This window comes from Acomys minous (assembly GCF_964271855.1).
Source record: "Acomys minous genome assembly, chromosome: 5".
NCBI lineage: Eukaryota > Metazoa > Chordata > Mammalia > Rodentia > Muridae > Acomys > Acomys minous.
Window position 1 is genome coordinate 126488282 of NC_140494.1, and position 18349 is coordinate 126506630.

The 18349-nt window shown below is 49.5% G+C and overlaps 1 protein-coding gene across 1 annotated transcript in view; it reads right to left on the bottom strand.

Moving 5' to 3' along the window:
* Nucleotides 1-18349, bottom strand: part of TLN2 (talin 2) — a 269148-nt gene that overhangs the window by 60645 nt on the left and 190154 nt on the right. The window contains 6 exon segments of the mRNA XM_084781229.1: nt 2373-2519; nt 8737-8907; nt 11198-11299; nt 13876-14008; nt 15771-15952; nt 16749-16889. Coding sequence (XP_084637355.1) covers nt 2373-2519; nt 8737-8907; nt 11198-11299; nt 13876-14008; nt 15771-15952; nt 16749-16889 — 876 coding nt within the window.

Below are 18349 nucleotides of genomic sequence, written 5' to 3' on the forward strand. Positions count from 1 at the left end.
ACCACTTCCCTGACCGGAGAAATCAAGAGCTCCACGGCTAGCCTGCAGACAGCCTAGGGCTTCGCACTAACACATCAGTTCATAAGTCTTTAGGACACCTCCATGACAGAAACTCCGAGGTGTGAAAAATGGCATCCAAGGTAGAATTAACTTCATGTTTCAGCCATTTTAGTGAAGCTCAGGCGCACAATGCCAGCTGCTCGTGGACATGTGGCTCGAGGCCCAAAGGATCCAAAACAGCACTTCACGTGAAGGCCCCAGGGACGGGCTGAGGACATGGAGGGTGACGAGGAGGTGGAGTGTGGTGCCCTGGATGCCAAGCTAGGTAATGTAACAGCTAATACTGAGAGCCAACTTAACAGCGGAATCGCCTAGGGGGAAGACCGGGAGCGCGTCTGTGTGGGCGCTTCTACACTGAGTTAACCTGGGTGGGAAGACTGAACGTGGGCCACTGGGGTGGGAAGACTGAACGTGGGCCGTCTCACGGGCCGTGAGGTTCTAGAACAAATAGAAAGGCGAGAGTGACCTGAGCGCCAGCCAGCGTTGATGCCGCTCTTTCCTGCCTGCAAACATAGTGTGACCAGCTGCCTCCTCACATTCCTGCTGCCGTGCCTCACCCAGCCGCTGGGCTGTACCTCTCGACCTGCAAGCTAAGACAAACCCATCCTCCCTTAGGCTGCTTCTTGTCAAATCCCTTCAATGACCAAAGTAACAAACACTAGGAGTTAGTGGAGAGCAATGAAATCCCACTTTGTATGTTACAGGAAGGAGAGGGCTACCCTTCGTGCATGGCCTCTGCTGCCAGCAGCTCCTGGCACCATCAGGAGATACCAGGCTTATTTCTGAAGGGAGCGCTGGAGCGGTGATGCCAGCTGTGTGAGAGCAGCTAAGGCATCACAGTATGTGAGGCTCCTGGCATCAAAGAGAGACTTCGGGGCCTGCCTTCCACTTTATGGGCATTTGTAGGACATTTCCTATATTTACATTAATACTGTGGGAAAGAAAAAGAGGATCATTTGACTTTCAACTGCTACTAGGAAACCACGGGCCCCATTATTGAACATCCCTGCTGGACCATGCGGCTCTGTTTCCAAAGTCCTGCTGCTTTGTTGTCCTCAAAGTCAAGCACAGCCTCCTGAGCCCCACCCGGTGGCCTCGAGGAAAAGGGGAGATGCACTTATTGTCTGCCAAGCCGTCTGTATTTGAAGCATGGCCAGCACTGACCGAGGAGACTCTAAAAAGTGGAGCCTCAGGTCTCCGAAGGGAGGCGCGCTCTAAGCCAGGCTTGCTACTTCAGTGTGCAGAAGATGGCGGGAGGTGGGGAGCCGTCCCTCTAGTGACTGCTGCAGGGTGTCATTCCTTTATGGAGACAGATGCAGCTAATCTCTAAATCAGCACTTTGAGGCCACATGTTATCCTGAAATACTACACTGGTGTACTCACAGTCCAACAGTAGGCATTCCCTGACAGACACTAACACTACTGTCTGCGCCATCGCAGGCTGATAACAACTGTTTACCCCAAGAATGTCAAAAGGGCATGGCTAGAGACATAATCCTTTCAGGAAAAGTAGAAACCATGGAGTGCAGACCCTGTTCAGTCTAAAGCATTGTCAACTGATGGCATGCAACGCCAGAAAATGACTTGTGCTTCCTCCTATGCCTGTTGCCTCTGAGAGCTTAGGGCTTTATGCTTTTTGTTTGTTTGTTTTGAGACAGGGTTTCTCTGTGTATGTAGCCTTGCTGTCCTGGAGCTCTCTCTGTACACCAGGCTGTCCTTGAACTCACAGATATTTGCCTGCCTCTGCCTCCCAAGTGCAGGAATTAAAGGTGTGTGTCACCACGCCCAGCTATCTTTTATGCATTTAAGTAAATATCAAAAGCATAAGATTTCTGAAAGTCCCATCAGAGATTCCTAGGCTCCACTCAGTTGAGACTGAGATAGAGCAAGTCAGGAGTAAAGTCCAGGCTCCTGCATTCTAGAAAGTTCCCCAATTTTAAAATCACCCTTCCAAAAGCCAACACTTGGAAATCATTTCCTAACTGCTCCTGGAGTTTGCACCCCATCACAGCCTATGAAGAGGACCCAAGGTGTAAGTAATTACTTCCATCTTACACACAAGGGTGGCCAATGACACTGTCACAGTGTCTATTTTTAACCACATTTAAACTGGAAATAATTGTGCAGTGGTTTACAAAGCTAATGAATTAATAATGAAGGAAGAATAATACGTTGGATCTATGACTGGCCATCTGCTCATTAACTACACCCTCCAGGAAGAGACGGCTTGCTGGTCTTGACTGACAATCCGTTTCCCAGGGAAGAGCATGTAGGGACGGTACCTGAGGGAGCGGGAGCTAGTTCAAGCCTACCTTGCTCATGGCTTCCGCAATGGCGTCCACCATGCCTCCCACCAGTCCCACTTCACTGGCAGCTTCGTTCAGTGTCACCATGATGTCATCCACAGCTTCCTTCATCAGCTGTGCAGCCTCTGTGATGGCGTCGTGGGTGTGCTGTGCCTGAGGAAGGGGTTAAGCATGTCTTAGGTAGCACGAAGCATCGCTCACTCTTAAGAATCACTTGATCTGTGAAGAATAACCAAAAACCAACCAACCAACCAACCAACCAACCAACCAACCAACGAAATCAGAAGACAAGGCTGGGCATGGTGATACATGAGCCCATCACTCGGGGGTGGGGGGTGGCTGAGACAAGAGGCCCTTGAGTTTCAGGTTGGCTCCAACAGTGTAGTGAGACTCTTGAAAGCAAACAAGCAGGCACCAGGAGAAACCACGTCCCAGAGGACAGCTATGCAATGCATCCCAAGTGTTTTCTTTCCCTGATTTCATACATTTACTTGCAGAATCAAAAGCAATCCCTTTTCACAATAAAAAGAGAAAAGAAAAATGGAGCCACCAAACTGCCGAGATTATATTTATACGCTGCTTGCTCAGGATGGTAGAGAACGCCACAGGTTCCTAAGTACACAAACCAACACATTTATTTATTTATTTTTTAAACAAAAACATAATACAAAGGAAAAAAATGTTTTTTTTAATAACAAATGCACTTCCCTTCAACACTGCCCAGCACACTATCATTTTCTTTGTATAAATAAACTGGATTATGGAAGTGTAGGTGTACATACAAGAGAAATCAATCTGCAGGGAGCCCAGTAGGCTGTGGAGCTCTGTTGTAAGTGATTCTGCTGCATCCCTGGCAGGCTAGCTGAGGGAAGTCCTCAAAGGGCCGAAGCCCCGCAGGTAACAACGGAGCACCCACATGTCCCCAGGCAGCATCCTGGAGACTTGCCGACGTCAAGGGTGGGAGAGTGAATGGGCACGACACAAGGCCAGCGCAGGACTCCCTACTGAATACCTCGCATGGCAGGAAGATGTCAGGGAAAGAGTTAAGCTATGGGTGCAGAAAACCTATGTTCCTGCTCTGCTGCTAACCTGCTACATGCCAGGGCTTGGCTTCCTTTTCAGTGAGACGGGGAGGACGGTAAGCAGCCCACGCTCTGGTAAGTCTGAACGGCTGTAAAGGTGCAGGTGCCTTAGGCAGGAGACAGGCAGGCTAGCGGGAACTCGGTGCAGTGTAACCCAGTGGCAGTGACTAAACCATCAGAACCGCAGCGGCCTCAAGCACCAGGTCTGCCCCTGCGACCGCTGCGGTTATCACACTCAGCGGTGTGATTGCTTTGGCTCATCTTTATTTTGGTGGAGGAGGAGAGCTCCTTGCCTTTTTTTCCCCAAAGAACTCCATGAAGAGGCAGGGTGCATCGTGGGCCCTGTCTGACCTGAAAGGCCCCGGGAAGCAAGAGGAGTTCCTCATCTATGGCATCTGCTAAGACGGCAACCACGCTGCACGCAGCTGTCCTCGGGACACCTGCTGGAGAGCCAGCCTGCCGCCATCTTAGGCTTACAAGTCATCTTAGAGTTAAGACAAACTCTGTTTCTCGAGGATTGGGCTCTGTTCCACCTGGCACCTTAACTACTGATGGTTCTGTGCTGTCGGTTCCAGGAACGGCAATCCTGTCTTTGTTTGAAAGGGTTGTTTATAATCATCTTGCAACCCTACTTAAAAAAAAAAAAAGACTTATTTATTATTATATACACAGTGCTCTGCCTGCATGTACACCTGCATGCTAGAAGAGGGCACCAGATCTCATTATAAATGGTTGTGAGCCACCATGTGGTTGCTGGGAATTGAACTCAGGACCTTTGGAAGAGCAGTCAGTGCTCCTAACCTCTGAGCCATTTCTCCAGCCTGCAACCCTATTTTTGTTCTGAAAGGTTCTATGACCTCGTGTGACTACCTTGCTGTTAGGACTACCTGGTGTTATGGCTACCCTGTTACGCCCTCCCAACAGCCATGTCTTTGTTTCAGGAAGAACTAACTTGCTATGATGTTCTGCTCCTGCGAGCCCACCTATTGTGCCCACCAAATCCCCTACCCCTGAGCTATAAAATCCTTATCTTCCTCTCAAACTCCACCTTAGGGGGAGGCAGCCCATGTACGTAAACAAGAAAGCTTACTTTAATTAACTGCTTACATTAATTAATTTGGCCTGGTGGTTTTTCTCCTCCCACCTTTGGTATCAACACTGTCCGGACACACAGAATTCTGCCTTCAGGACAGGAGTGAATATGCTCATGACGCAGGCTCATGGGCTTCACGGCAAAGAGTAAAAGAGAATGTGTTCACTGCTTTACTCTGCCACAAGTTTTAAAGGTGGCATCCCTGCACAGAGCTCCCCAGAGAAAGCTTCTAAGCCACAGACTCTCATTACACAAGGTCAGACAGAAGCGGTGCTTTCCTCTGCATCACAGCCACAAAGGAGAACACTATTGACACAAATTCTTCATGACACCTTAAAGCTAAACACGAGTTAGGGGAGAGGTGAACAGCTGCCCATCAGAGACCTGCTTTCACCCACGGCCTTCAAGGGTGTCAGGAGTGCAAACTCTTGACAGGAGTGGGGCCATTCTGCAGAGAGATGCCTGTGCCCTTCCCTCAGGCAGACAGGCCATTGAAACAATGCTGCCGAAGAAACTGGGATCTGCCCAGGGATTTCGTGTGGGGAGAAGGAAAAGGCTGAGGCCTGGTGCCAGTCAGAGAGGAAAGTGTCTCCTAGGAAGAGATTTCACAGAGTTTTGACAACCAACGAGTCAGAGAAGGGTAACAGGAGGTGCTGCAGAGGGGCTGGCCGCTGGCCGCTGCCCGTTGCCCTTTCGGTCCTAACCCACTTCTTTGGTAACTAGAGTTACTATTTCCAGGAGAGACTGGAGCAGACAATGGTGATGGGTGGGCCCACGCCATGACTCGGATGGCTTGGCTATGTGTACTTCTTGTCGTCTATATAAGCATAAACTCCCAAGTCCATTTTTGAAATCTCTTCCTAGGAGAGATTTCCCGTTATTTGTTCTTCCCAATGTAACAGCAATGAATGAATGATTCTCTGCCTTTCACTATTCCTTGTCACTTTAATTGGCCCACTGAGAGCGGGTGGACAAACCTAGTTTGTGGGCAGGCATCAAGGATGCTATAGAAGAGAAGAAATCCAGGGCTTGACCTTAACAACTGTGGGAAGGCATCAGTAAATCACAAAGTGACTGCTGAACCCCTCAGGAAGCATTGCTGCTCTTGGGTAGCCCAGAAATAAACCATAGGTTTGCTTTCTTTTATTCTCCAATCTCTTTCTCTCTCTCTCTCTCTCTCTCTCTCTCTCTCTCTCTCTCTCTCTCTCTCTCTCTCTCTCCCTCTCTGTACATGCTTACTTGGGCATGAATGTATGTCTAGGTGCATGTGTACACGTGCACACGTATACAGAGATCAGAGGTTGACCTTAGGTGTTGTCCTCAGCCTCAGGTCTCCAGTGCTGAGGTGACCTGCACGCTGCAGTCCCAGTTTTGCACGTCGGTTCTGAGGATCTGGACTAAGGTCTCCACTCTTGGGGGGCAAGCACTTTATTGACTGAGCCTCTTCTCAGCCCGTGCTCACTCAGGGCATCAGCTCAGACCTCCTCTAGGACACCCCTGGGCACGCCTCCCTCACCACAGCCTGCTCCTCTGAAGCCCAGGGCTAAGTTCCATCTTCATGAAGCAGCCCAGCCCCAGTCCACACACAGTGGGCTGGCTAAGCACAGCAGCTTTGGAGATCCAAAGCCCATAGCAGGGTCTTAACAAGAAGGTGTTCCAACAACCGGCAGCCCCCCAGGGAGCAAAGCGGGCGCGCCAACAGCGAGCTCATTATTTCTGGGTGTGGAGCAACTCGCTTATTACTGCTCCTCACACTCGAGGAAACCACATTTGTCCTTCCCTGGACACATGCCTGAAGACAGCTTTCTTCTGGACGGGCTTTGCGTTGCAAAGCCCAGGATAGCAAGTGGAGGCATCAGAGGAGCACACGGAGTGGGAGAAGACCACAGCAGCGCAGGAGCGGATCTCAGGGGCCGGGGCAGCAGCCGCTGCTCAGAGCATTCTGCAGGGGGTGAGGATGCAGCTTGGCTGGGGTGATGCATACAGCGAACTTGAAGAGATTTCATGCAAAAAGAGCTCAGAGGGCTTCGATGGGGTGCCACGTGCACGGGCCTCTGCGCCATCTTGAGTTATTGATCACTTGCCTGCTAGGCACGGGTGTCGGCCCACGCTGACTTCAACTGCCCTTTGTAGCTGGAGACTGATCTGACCTTGGACTCTGACTCTTGCCTCCTCCTCTCAAGAACAGGTACACGTCCCTACTCCCAGGTTACACGGTTCTAGGAATGGGATCCGGGCTTGGTGGATGCTAGGCTGGTGTTCTACCAACTTAGCTACAGTCTGCATTCTGGGTTTTTTTTTGGGGGGGGCGTGGAGAAGGTTATTTGTTTTGTTTTTGTTTTGAGACAGGGTTTCTCTGTGTAGCCACGTGCTGACTATGAATGTCCAGCCATGAGGGTCCTTGGGGAGCCTTGAACTCACAGTCCAAGCAGGTGCACCAACATCTTCACAGCCTAGAGAATGCCTACTCGGCATTTACTAGCACTGAAAGCATCACGCGGAGGGTGGGGACACTTGGCAGAAAAAGGCCCCAGGGACAAGACAATGAGCTCCGGGTGAGAAGGGTAACAGGAGGTGCTGCAGAGGGGCTGGCCGTCAGAGTCAGAGCGCTGCCCACTGCCCTTTCGGTCCTAACCCACTTCTTTGGTAACTAGAGTTACTATTTCCAAAAGTCTCTGAGCACCTGGAGGACTGTGGCTGGGTCTTTTAGTAACCAAACTGTACCCTGAATAATCGCTAGATATGTGAGATAGGGGCTGTGGGAAAGGCCAGGTTCCTGCCTGAGTCCCCACCTGACTTCCGCAGTGATGCGCTGGCCTGTCTGTGTAAGCCAAGCACGCTCTTTGCTCCTGTGATGCGCTGGCCTGTCTGTGTGAGCCAAGCACGCTCTTTGCTCCTATGATGCGCTGGCCTGTCTGTGTAAGCCAAGCATGCTCTTTGCTCCTGTGATGCGCTGGCCTGTCTGTGTAAGCCAAGCACGCTCTTTGCTCCTATAAGTTGCTTCGGGTCAGAGTAAGAGCAGAAAGAAACCAGAACAGGTGGTGCCATTTTTCTGCGCAGCGGCCCCCACTGGCTCCCATGACTTTATATACAAAGCTCCCCAGCAAAGAAGATTAGTTGCATCAGTACCTCTCGGTTCATCTTCTTGTCCAGCTGTGCGCAACATCTGCATGTTCTAGGTCCACCAGACTGCTTACAATTTATTTTTGAAGGCACCACATTCTTTTTTTGCAATTCTGTATATGTCCATGTGGTTGCCAAGCTGTTGTTTGGTTATTTATTCGTATATATGTGTGCCTGAGTGTATGCATATGCACCATGTATGTGCAGGCCAGAAGAGGGCACTGGATTTTAGGTGTGGTGAGCTGCTTGATGCTGGTGCTGGGAAAGGAAGCCAGGCCCTCTGCAAGAGCAGTAAGCTCTCTTAACTTTTAAGCCATCTCTTCAGGCCCTGTTACCTCTTCTTAAGTTCTAAGCAAAATGTGGTCCAGGGTCAGTCATCCATGACAGACTGTTGCCATGTCTGGATCTTAAAAGCAACTCACTGAGCCAGGCGTGGTGGCACACGCCTTTAATCCCAGCACTCGGGAGGCAGAAGCAGATGGATCTCTGTGAGTTTGAGGCCAACCTGGTCTACAATGCGAGTCTATGACAGCCAAGGCGACACAGAGAAACCCTGTCTTGAAAAACAAACAAACTAGCAACTCACTGAAGAAATGTCCCTCTTACCAACTGATGGAGGAAGGTTACATTAAATTAGTATCTCATGGGCTGGGGAGGTAGCTCAGTGGTAAGAATGTTTGCCTAGCATGTGTGAGGCCCTCTAACACTGCAAAGAAAAGCAAGTAAATTGCATCACTGTCTATAACAAGAAGGCCCAAAGTTACATCCACTGAAAGCAAATGGCATTTCAAGCAAGTCAGGTGGCAACACCTAGCAGGCACCCAGTAAGCACACAACCTCCATTCCTCCAATGAGCACACCACCATGCGCTCTCGTGCCCCACGAATGCTTGCCTACAAATCCCATGGAGGAGAGAGAACTTGTGAATAACCCTTAGCTACACCTGTTGGAAAGCCACCAGACAATTTCTCCTTTAGACCGGGAAGTCAACTTGGAAGTATTTTTTTGAGGAAAGAGCCAGCCCAGGAGGGAGACTTGCAATCCTGGCAGCCACTGATGCCTTGGAGCATACCTTGGGGTTCCCGCCACCTTCTTTGGCTGCATACAGCATCTGCAGGGCGGACTCTGCGAGCGTCTTGGTCTGGTCTAACACTGTCATCTGTTGTTGATGGTCTAGCATCTTGGAGGCAACACCAACTGCAGCTAAGATCAAGGGCTCAAAGTAGCTTGCTAGCTGTGTCACCTGTCAAGAGAGAAAAATCCCAGATTTCTCATGTAAGCTCAGGTCTCCTTTTGGGGGGTCCCCTTGGTGAGCAGGGGGTTTGGAGCAAAGATGGGATGACTCATAGGAAAAGGCATATTTGGCCGCAGCTTGCTTTTTTAAATACTCGCTAGTTAACAGTCTGTCGCTTGGCTTTCCTTCCCTGGGGATTGTGCATCTCCACTCCATATAGGGTAAGAAATCCCTTTTGGAATTAGAGGTAGACCCAAGACTTATACCCAGTTTTATAAATTGTCATTTTTATAAGTAAAAGTGTTAAGGATAAGAGACATCCCACAGATGCAAAAGGGAAAGAGACTAGAAGAGGAGAGGGTCATGAGGTGAGGAGTGAGAAGAAGAGAGCGGGCAAGGCTTTCCAGCAGACAGGTCAGCAGGCACCCTCGCCTTTGGGAACGGAATTCCCTCGCCAGGAATAAGAATACTTTGGCTTTGTTCCTCTTCTTATTGGGCTATCTTACAGAGACATCTGAGCAGGGCTGCTACTGACCTACTATGCTTTTATACATTTGTAAGTGCCTGCACACATATGTTTAGGTGCAGGTGGAGGTCAGAGACTGATATCTGGTGTTTTCCTTAATCGTGCTCCATCTTATTTTATTTGTGTGTGAGGTGTGTGTGTGTGTGTGTGTGTGTGTGTGTGTGTGTGTTTGTGTGTGCCTGTGTGTACCTGTGTATGATTGGGTCATATGACTGTGTCCAGATGTGACAGTCAGAAGACGTCTAGTGTCTTCCTGGGTCAGTTTCTGGCTTATTCCCTTGACATGGGGTCTCTCATTGACTCTTCACGTCATCATTTTGGAGAGGCAAGCCCCCAGGATCCACTTGTTTCTGTGCCCCCAAAACCATGATTACAGGCACATAGAGCAGTGGTCAGCTTTTTATAAGGTTATAAGGGCGCTGGAGAGCCAGGCTCAGGTCTTCATGCTTGTAATGGAATCGCTCTTACCCACTGAGCCGTCTTCCCAGTCCCCTGGTCTGAAAATGTGAGACCGGGTCCCTCACTGAACTTGAGAGCTTGCAGGTTTGACTAGAATGGCCTGGGAACATCCTGCCTCTGCCTGCTCTGTGCTGGGGTTACAGGTGTGCACCACTGCCTCTAGTTATGTGGGTGCTGGGGATCTGAACTTGGGCTCTCATGCCTGCACAGCGAGAGCCTTATTGGATACTTCTCCAGACTCCTCTGTGTGCATCTTAAAGGGGCCACTCAAAAGCCAGGAGGGTAAGCTGTGAGCAGAGCACCTGTGGAACTGGCTCCCTGCTTCATCCAGATGTGGAGGTCCCGGCCTGAGCAAGCAGAGGCAGCTCTCTGCACACTGGCACAGGTCTTATCTCGTCCCCAGGAATGACACTGGGTTCATCACAAAAGGCAGCAGGGCGCTGCGGTGGTTTGACTGAGAAATGGCTCTCATGGGCTCCTAAGTCATGATACTTGTTCCCCCATTGGTGGCACTCTTTGGTATTTTGTCTTTTTTTTTTCTTTCCCCCAGAGCTGAGGACCAAACCCAGGGCCTTGTGCTTGCTAGTCAAGCGCTCTACCACTGAGCTAAATCCCCAACCCTTGGGGCTGGCTTTAGGGCTTCACTGACTGCTTTCCCACCCCTCCCCCCCCCCCTTCTGTTCTGCCTCTCTGCTGCTTGGCTGCTTGCTGTCAGGATAGACACATTCTTCTGGAACTGTAGGCCGAAATAAACCTCACTCCCCCAGCGTGCTTTCGGTCATTCGTGTTTTGTTTTTGGTTTTTTCCCTTCAATCATAGCATCAGAGAAGAAACTGATACAGGGGCTGGTGGGTCCCCCAGGGGTCCTTGCTGCCAGAATGTTTAACGCATGAGAATCCCACCTGCTGTCTGGGTTTATATGATTAGGCGTTAACTTCACTAGTGCAGATGTAAGGAGTCAAGAGCCATTATGCGGCAGGGGGTGAAGTGTACTAGCTGAGCTGGTGCCCAGCACCTTAGAGAGGTGAGCACTGTCCTGGTGAATGCTACTGCCAGCCTCGGGTCCTTCAGATTTAAACCTTTCTTGCTGTTATCATCTTAACATTTTTTTAAAAACAGATTTCTTCGCATACCATGTTTCAGTTTGCTCAGCGGTAAAGTGTTATTCATGGCAGCACCAGGCTCATGGTCACTTTGAGGGATACAGAATCAAAGTTCAGAAAAACACTGCGCACAGGCTTTTGGGAATAATGATACCCTCCCCCCGCCCTCATACCATTTCTCTCTTAGCAGGACCTCCTGCTCACGCATTACCTTATGTCCCAACTGGGCAGCTTCTCCTCGAGCTGCCGTGGCAATGGGATCAATAAGATGCCCGATCTCCTGGACCACCGAGGTCAGCTGCTCCTGCAGGGCCTAACAAAGGGAGAACTGTCAAGGTCATTTGACAACAGCTCCCTATGATGCGGTGTCATTCTGAAAAGCCCTTTATGAGAGATGAGGAGACCTGCAGGAAATCAGCCTGCATGTTTCCCTGATCCTCTGTGCCCTGACTTGCCCTGCTCCTCAGGGTGAGACCCTGACAACTGCTGGGCTCTTCATGGCTATACATGCAGACTGATTCCTGGGAGAGAGGAACAGCTGTACTTTTCAAGAAGAAGAGACAACTTGGTCCAAGTGGAGACAGCTAATTGGGGACTGAGGGAACATGCTGGTCTCGGTGTTCTCAGAACTTAAAAGAGGAGGAAAAGGGATGATGCAAAAATGAGATCAGATCTCTGAAGGCCTCTGTGATGGCACATGACGGAGACACCAGATGGGCTACATGCACAGCTTAGCCAGACTCTGATCGCTGTCCTTGGTGGCTTGCAGGCAAATATTGGAAACACACCCTTGAGGTATTTCTTATCACATCTGAGATGGTTTAACCTCTCTGCTCCAAAGAAATGAGTTTAGGCTGTTAAGCGATAGGGAAAGAAAACCAGGCTTTGCTGAGAGGGGGTGGGGGGGTGAGGGACAGGAGATTAGCTGGAAGGGGAAAACCCACCCACCCCCTTATCAAAACCAGCTTAGGAAATGTGCACGATAGGCTGACGGTTAAGAGACAAAAGCATCTGGCATCTTAGAGATGTGCGCCTGACACTCCATCTAACAAAGGGACAGTGCCCTTCCTGCCTTTGTCACCTTGCCACAGAACCGTAACGCACGTGAACATGGACACGAGTGAACCTCAGACAGAGCTCCCGGTGGGAGAGAAAAAGCTTAACCGCCAAGCTTGAAAACAAAAGCTACAAGAGCTAGAGAGATGGGGCAGGAAAGAGAGGCCTCCCTGAAGTCCAAAGGCCTGGCTTAGCTAATTATTTATTATCCTCACATACTTAATGTGATTATGGGCGAGAACGGCTGAGAATCCCTTTGGTGTCTTATGGTAGGTGGTTTGTTAAACTCAATATTATATAATGAAGGCTCTTGGGCATAAAGGGGGTACATTTTCTTCCTATTGGGGGAGCTAAAGCTGAGGATGCAGTTTAGGAAGGACGTTGAGAGGGAGGGAGAACACTTTTAGGGCTGTGGTCATGGGGTTTGTTTGTTTGTTTGTTTGTCTGTTTGTTTTGAGGGGGCAGGCAGTGTCTCACTAATTAGCTAAGCTCTGGCTGTCCTCGAACTCACAGAGATCAAACTGCCTAATGCCTGCTGGGATCAAAGTTGTATGAAGCTACCAAACCTGTCTTCAACTTGGCTTGTTAACCTGGGGGCTACTAAAGGATGTGCCCTGCTGACAAGTCAAAATACACACACACACACTTCATGTGTGTTTACTGTATGTCTCGTTCAACTTTAAGAACAGGTTTAAAATAGTAATTCTAGCATTCTACATGGTTATAGTGCTTAGTTCTGTTTCTCATCTCCTGGGTGGGTCTGTGGGTGGACAGAGAGAGAGAGAGAGAGAGAGGGAGAGGGAGAGGGAGAGGGAGAAGGAGAGGGAGAGAGAGGGAGAGGGAGAGAGAGAGGGAGAGAGAGAGAGAGGTGTGTGTGTTGGTGTGTGTGTGTATATATATTTGTGGGTGTGGGTGTGTGGTGTGTGGTGGTATGCACATGTGTGCATGTATGTGGTGTGGTGTGTGTGTATGTGTGTGTGTGTGTGTGTGTGTGTGTGTGCTGTGATGTAGTATGTGTGTATGTGTGCAAGTAGCACAGACAGTTCTTTAATAAAATGTCCACTGTTGAGAGAGCCGGGACAGAGTTCGTTTTGCCTACATTCCATGGCAGTAAGGGAAAGCATCAGTCACGTAAACTAAATGCCCCCGACAGCGGGCACTGTCCTCTTAGTAGAGATGTAAGTACAGATTGCAAACTTTGCACAGGTAACAAGCAACTCAAGAGCAGGAGCGGGTAAAGTGAGGCTAGGGAGGTGCTCTTCAGACACGAGGCCCTGAGTGTCTATGATCCCAGCGCAGGGAGTGGGGCACGGGACGAAGACAGGTGGATCCTGAGGACTCACTGGCCAGCCAGGGAGTGACCTGGACCTTGCATACCCTCACCCACATGCAAACATGTGCATAACACGCACACACACAGAAAGGATAAAGTGGCCCCAAATGATAAGATGCTAAGCCCTACCCCATCCCCGCCACATGAGAATTTAATGCCAAACTTGCCTAAAAAGTGCAAAGACAAAATGTGACCAGAGAGAGGCATTCAAGCTTTGCATGCCCAGGCCTGCTCCACTGATGTGTGCAGCTGGACACGGCAGTCCATCTTAATACACAGAATCACCCAAGCCTGACCACTGTCCTGCAAACTTGAGCCTCACTGGGACTTCTTCCTTCCCCAACGCCATCTCTCCCTTTTCAGCATTTTTCCTACCCCCTCCGCTGCCTTCCCTGTTGGCTCCACAGGGGAGGGCTGTCCACTATCGCATTCCAGCATTACGGACATTTCCTGCCATCTCCTCTGGAGTTTCCAGGACACATGACATAGCCCCAGCCTACCTCCACAGAGATGTCATCCCTTGTGGCCAGGCTCTGGCTGACTGCCGCCAGGGAGGCCTGCTCAATGTCCCGGATGCACCGGTTGATGCCATCGATGGAGTAGTCACATTCTCTCTGCCCGGGGGCTTTGTCCCTAAAAGGGACAGAAGAGATCAAACAAGAGTTCACAAGACTTAAACACATCACACCGTGCTCTTGTACTGTGGGCCAGGAGCCTTGTCCCTTTTCTAGGTCACCTTTGCTAAGCAGTGCAACTCTGAGGCTGGCTCAGCAAAACGTGGCAGAGCCCATGTGTTTCTTAATTAACACTTGTACTTGACGTAGCTCTATTTCTAGCAGGAAGAATGGGGAAATCTCTGCCTTTCCTCTCAGGCTAATAATAGGTAATTGGAAAGGAAGCAATTTGCATTTGGGTGCTTCCGCCACTTCAAACACTAAAGTTTAAAAAAAGTGTGCAAGCCCGAGCAAGCGCGTGCGTGTGTGTGTGTGTGTGTGTGTGTGTGTGTGTGTGTGTGTGTGTGTGTGTTTTGTATGTGACTATTTGTGTACAGGTACATGCAACCACCAACACATGGAGACCATAAGAGGAAGTCAAGTGTTCTACTTTATAATTCTGTGTTAGTCCCTTAAGACAGGGTCTCTCTCTGAACCCAGGGCTAGTGTGGCAACCAGAAAGGCCCAGCAATCCTTCTGTATTTGTCTCCCCCAGTTCTGGGACTAGAAGCCCACACCCACGTCTGACTTTTTCTATGGAGCTAGGTTTTCAAACTCAGGCCCTCATACATCTGCAGCAAGCACCTCTCTATGAAGCCATCTTTCCAGCCATCGGAAAGAAAAGCGCGGCACCATATATAGTGCAAACATGTTGCGTGTTCTAGTGTACAGTAGTCATAAACTCATGGGCTGCAATAAGAGCCAAAGTATTCATAGGATTTTCCTTTGCCACACATGGCTTTGAGCAATACTGTAACTAAGGAAACAAACACACTCCATGTTATAGGATATTAATATGGCCAACTTGAGAAATGTAGTTTTCTCAGCCTCCTGGTATTACCAAGAAGCTCAGAATATCCAGGGTTGGTGTGAGCTGCAAAAAATCCTTTATTGTCAGACTAGAAGAACCAGAACAGGAGAGTTTTCCAGGCCCCTGAGAGTTGGTAGTTCAGTGTGAAGGTTAGAAGCGCTGGGTCTGGAGCCTCCAGGTGACCACGCAGAACGTCACCTAAGTTTTCCTGCCTGGAAGTTTGCAGTAGTAAAATAGAAACGATGACAATATCTACTTTAAAATGTGATGAGCAGACACGTAATGCAGGTAAAATATTTGGAATACTATCTGGTTTATAAGAGATGCTTAGATCTGCCGTTATTGTGGCCGGTGCTATCGTGGGTGTCAAAGAGATAAGAAAGAGATGATTGTAATTTTCTTAGTCTGCTCCTCTGTTACTGTGATTAAAACCAAAGCAACCTGGGCAGGAAAGAATCGATTTTATCTTACAGGTCACAGGCCATCAATAAGTGATGCCAGAGCAGAAGTTCAATACAGGAACTCAGAGGCAGGAACTGAAGCAGACCATGGGATGCTGCTGCTTACCGGCTTGCTCAGCAAGCACCCTTTCCTATACAGGCCGGACCCGCGTGCCCAGGGATGGCAAAACTGCATCGGGCTGGGCTCTCTCACATCAATCATCAATAAAGAGAATGCCCCACAGACATACCCGCAGGGTGATGTGATGGGGACAGCGCCTCAGCTGAGGCTCTCTCTTCCCAGGTGCCTCTATTTTGTGTCAAGTTGACAACCAAGATCAGCCATCACAATCATGACCAACATGTAGGCACGGTCCACTCCTACTCTGTTCAGATGAAGGCTGGGAATTCTTGCTGGACGGGAAGCTCACCTGATGGACGTGATGAGACTCTTAATGGAGTCAGACACAGTGTGGGAGTGTCCAGCCAGCACGGACCAGGTGGGCGGGTCTTTGGGGTTGATGGCCAGAGAGCGCGCTGTGCGGATGAGGTCTGAGGAGCTCTCCAGCATGGTCTTGGCTGAGACCAGGATTGGTTCCTGTGCCTGGGAGCCCTAAGATCAGCCAACAGAGAAGGGAAAGGCGAGGAGGACACAGAGAAGGGTAAGTTGGGCCCGAGAAAGTCTTATTCTCTAAGCCGATACTTCTAACCTGTGGAAGGCAGCTAGCTAACAGAGAAACATGATCCCAGGCCTGGTCCTTAAATAATATATATTTTTTTCTTAAAAAGAAGTTTTGAGTATGGCACACTTCATGAAAGAATCAGCCCCAATCCTGGGCACAAAGATTCTTCTCAATGTCAAGCTATTACTTTTTAAAAAATTATATTTTATTAATTTATTCCTATTACATCTCAATGGTTATCCCCTCCCTTGTATCCTCCCATTCCTCCCTCCCTCCCATTTTCCCCTTACTCCCCTCCCCTATGACTGTGACTGAAGAGATGGCTCAGTGGTTAAGAGCTATTACTTTTAAAAAAGATAGACATTCGTGCTGGGCGGTGGTGGCGCATGCCTTTAATCCCAGCACTTGGGAGGCAGAGGCAGGCGGATCTCTGTGAGTTTGAGGCCAGTCTGGTCTATAAAGGGAGTCCAGGACAGCCAAGGCTACAAAGAGAAACCCTGTCTTGAAAAACCAAAAAAAAAAAAAAAAAAAAAAAAAAGACATTTACCATGCCTAGTTACTGTGCATAAAGTTGGTAACACAGCATGGTAAGTGCTTAAGGTACGCAGTAGTGCTCACTACAGCAACATAGCCCACAGGGCACTGACAAAAGGTCTTTTGGCTCATTCTGTTTCATACGGAATTAGCCAGTGACTCTAGAGTTACAATTGCTTCGGTCTCTCCTACCTCAGAGCTGATCTGAGCAGGGATGCTGACGAACTCAGGGTTTGACGCAAATGCTGTGAGGTTCTCCACGGCTTCGATCAAGGGCGTGGTGGCAATGCGACACTTACTGCGGTTGTCTTCGGAGAAATCCCCATCCAGGGCCTAATGGCAAAGAAATGGAGACTTCATCCCACGGGGAGACACACTGTCGATTCTAAGGCACAACAACCACCTCTTAGCAACAGGGATGCTGCTGATCAGCAGGTAAGGAGTAACTGGAGAGGTGCTGCTGTCAATCAGAGGGGCCAAGAACAATCTAGAGGTGCGGCTCGGACAGCACAGCCTACTCACTCTTCACTCCCTCCGCCATGCTGCCACGCCTGGCTGCCGAGCCACACTCTCTTCCACTTCTGAGATGGAAGACTCTTGGAGTCCTCTCGTCTATCTCCAAATGGATTACATCACCCTCCCCCCTAATGACAAAGATCCTTTACATGGAGTGGTACTCCTGATCTGCCTGTCTTCCTTCCCTCCCTCCCTCCCTCCTTCCTACACACACACACACACACACACACACACACACACACACACACACACACACACACAGGTCTATCTAGTTAAGGTGATTATACACATAAAAGGGTACCTAATGCAACCACTCCATTCATGAAAGCACAAAAAACCAGGTTAAACTAACTGAGGTGTCAGAAGCTGGGTGACATTCTGGAGGAGTGTGTTTAGTATGTTCGCTTAGTTCTCGACATGACGTATTTGTCCTCTATACATTCTATGTTTTGTCTTTATCTACCTAGCAGCAGACAACACGAGCGGATTGAGGGGCCAGCTGAGACTCCAGGATGCACACTGGGATCCAAGCTTGCCTCACAAAGGGTTAATCCTTGAGGTCAAGGCCTCTTCAGGAACAAAACAGCCTGTGAGGGCCAGCATGTGCCTGTCTTGTAGCAGAGGGCTACCAGACGAAGGCAGTTACGCTTTCAGGAGAATGCAAATTTTCTTGTTAAATGAGCAATTAAACTTTTAATTTAATCCTTATGAACAATACATAAAAGCCTATTTAGGCAATTAGTAAACAAGCCAACCGGAGGCACCGCATTATCTGACCAGCTGGGTCTGAGATGGGCGTGAGCTGTTTCTCAGTAGGGCAAGAGGAGGCGGGCATGGCAGGTCTGAAGGCCACCTCTGAATAACAACAACCAGCCAGGCCTTGGCAACTTGGGATAATAATTACATAGCCACAATGTTAATAATTTCAGAGACATTCCGATGAGTCTGCTCACTCATCATCCTCATAATTATGGTGCCTGCCTTGCCTTGGCTCCCACCCTCCCCTACGCTAACTTCTTGGATTCAGCTGCCCACTGGAGACCTCAACAAATGCCTGCTACCTCTCCATCACAGGCATGGCCCCGCCTCTAATTACCCTCCTGAATTCACATTGCTAGTCCTGGCAACACAGACAAGGATTGCCTCAGAGCGCTGACCTCACTGTGCTATTAACACCACAGCCTCCTTGAGGTTGGGTGCTAACGAGCTGCAGAGCAAGCTTGTGATGCCGGCGTGGTGGGCGCCACCTGGCAGAAGCCCGATACAAATGGGTGAAG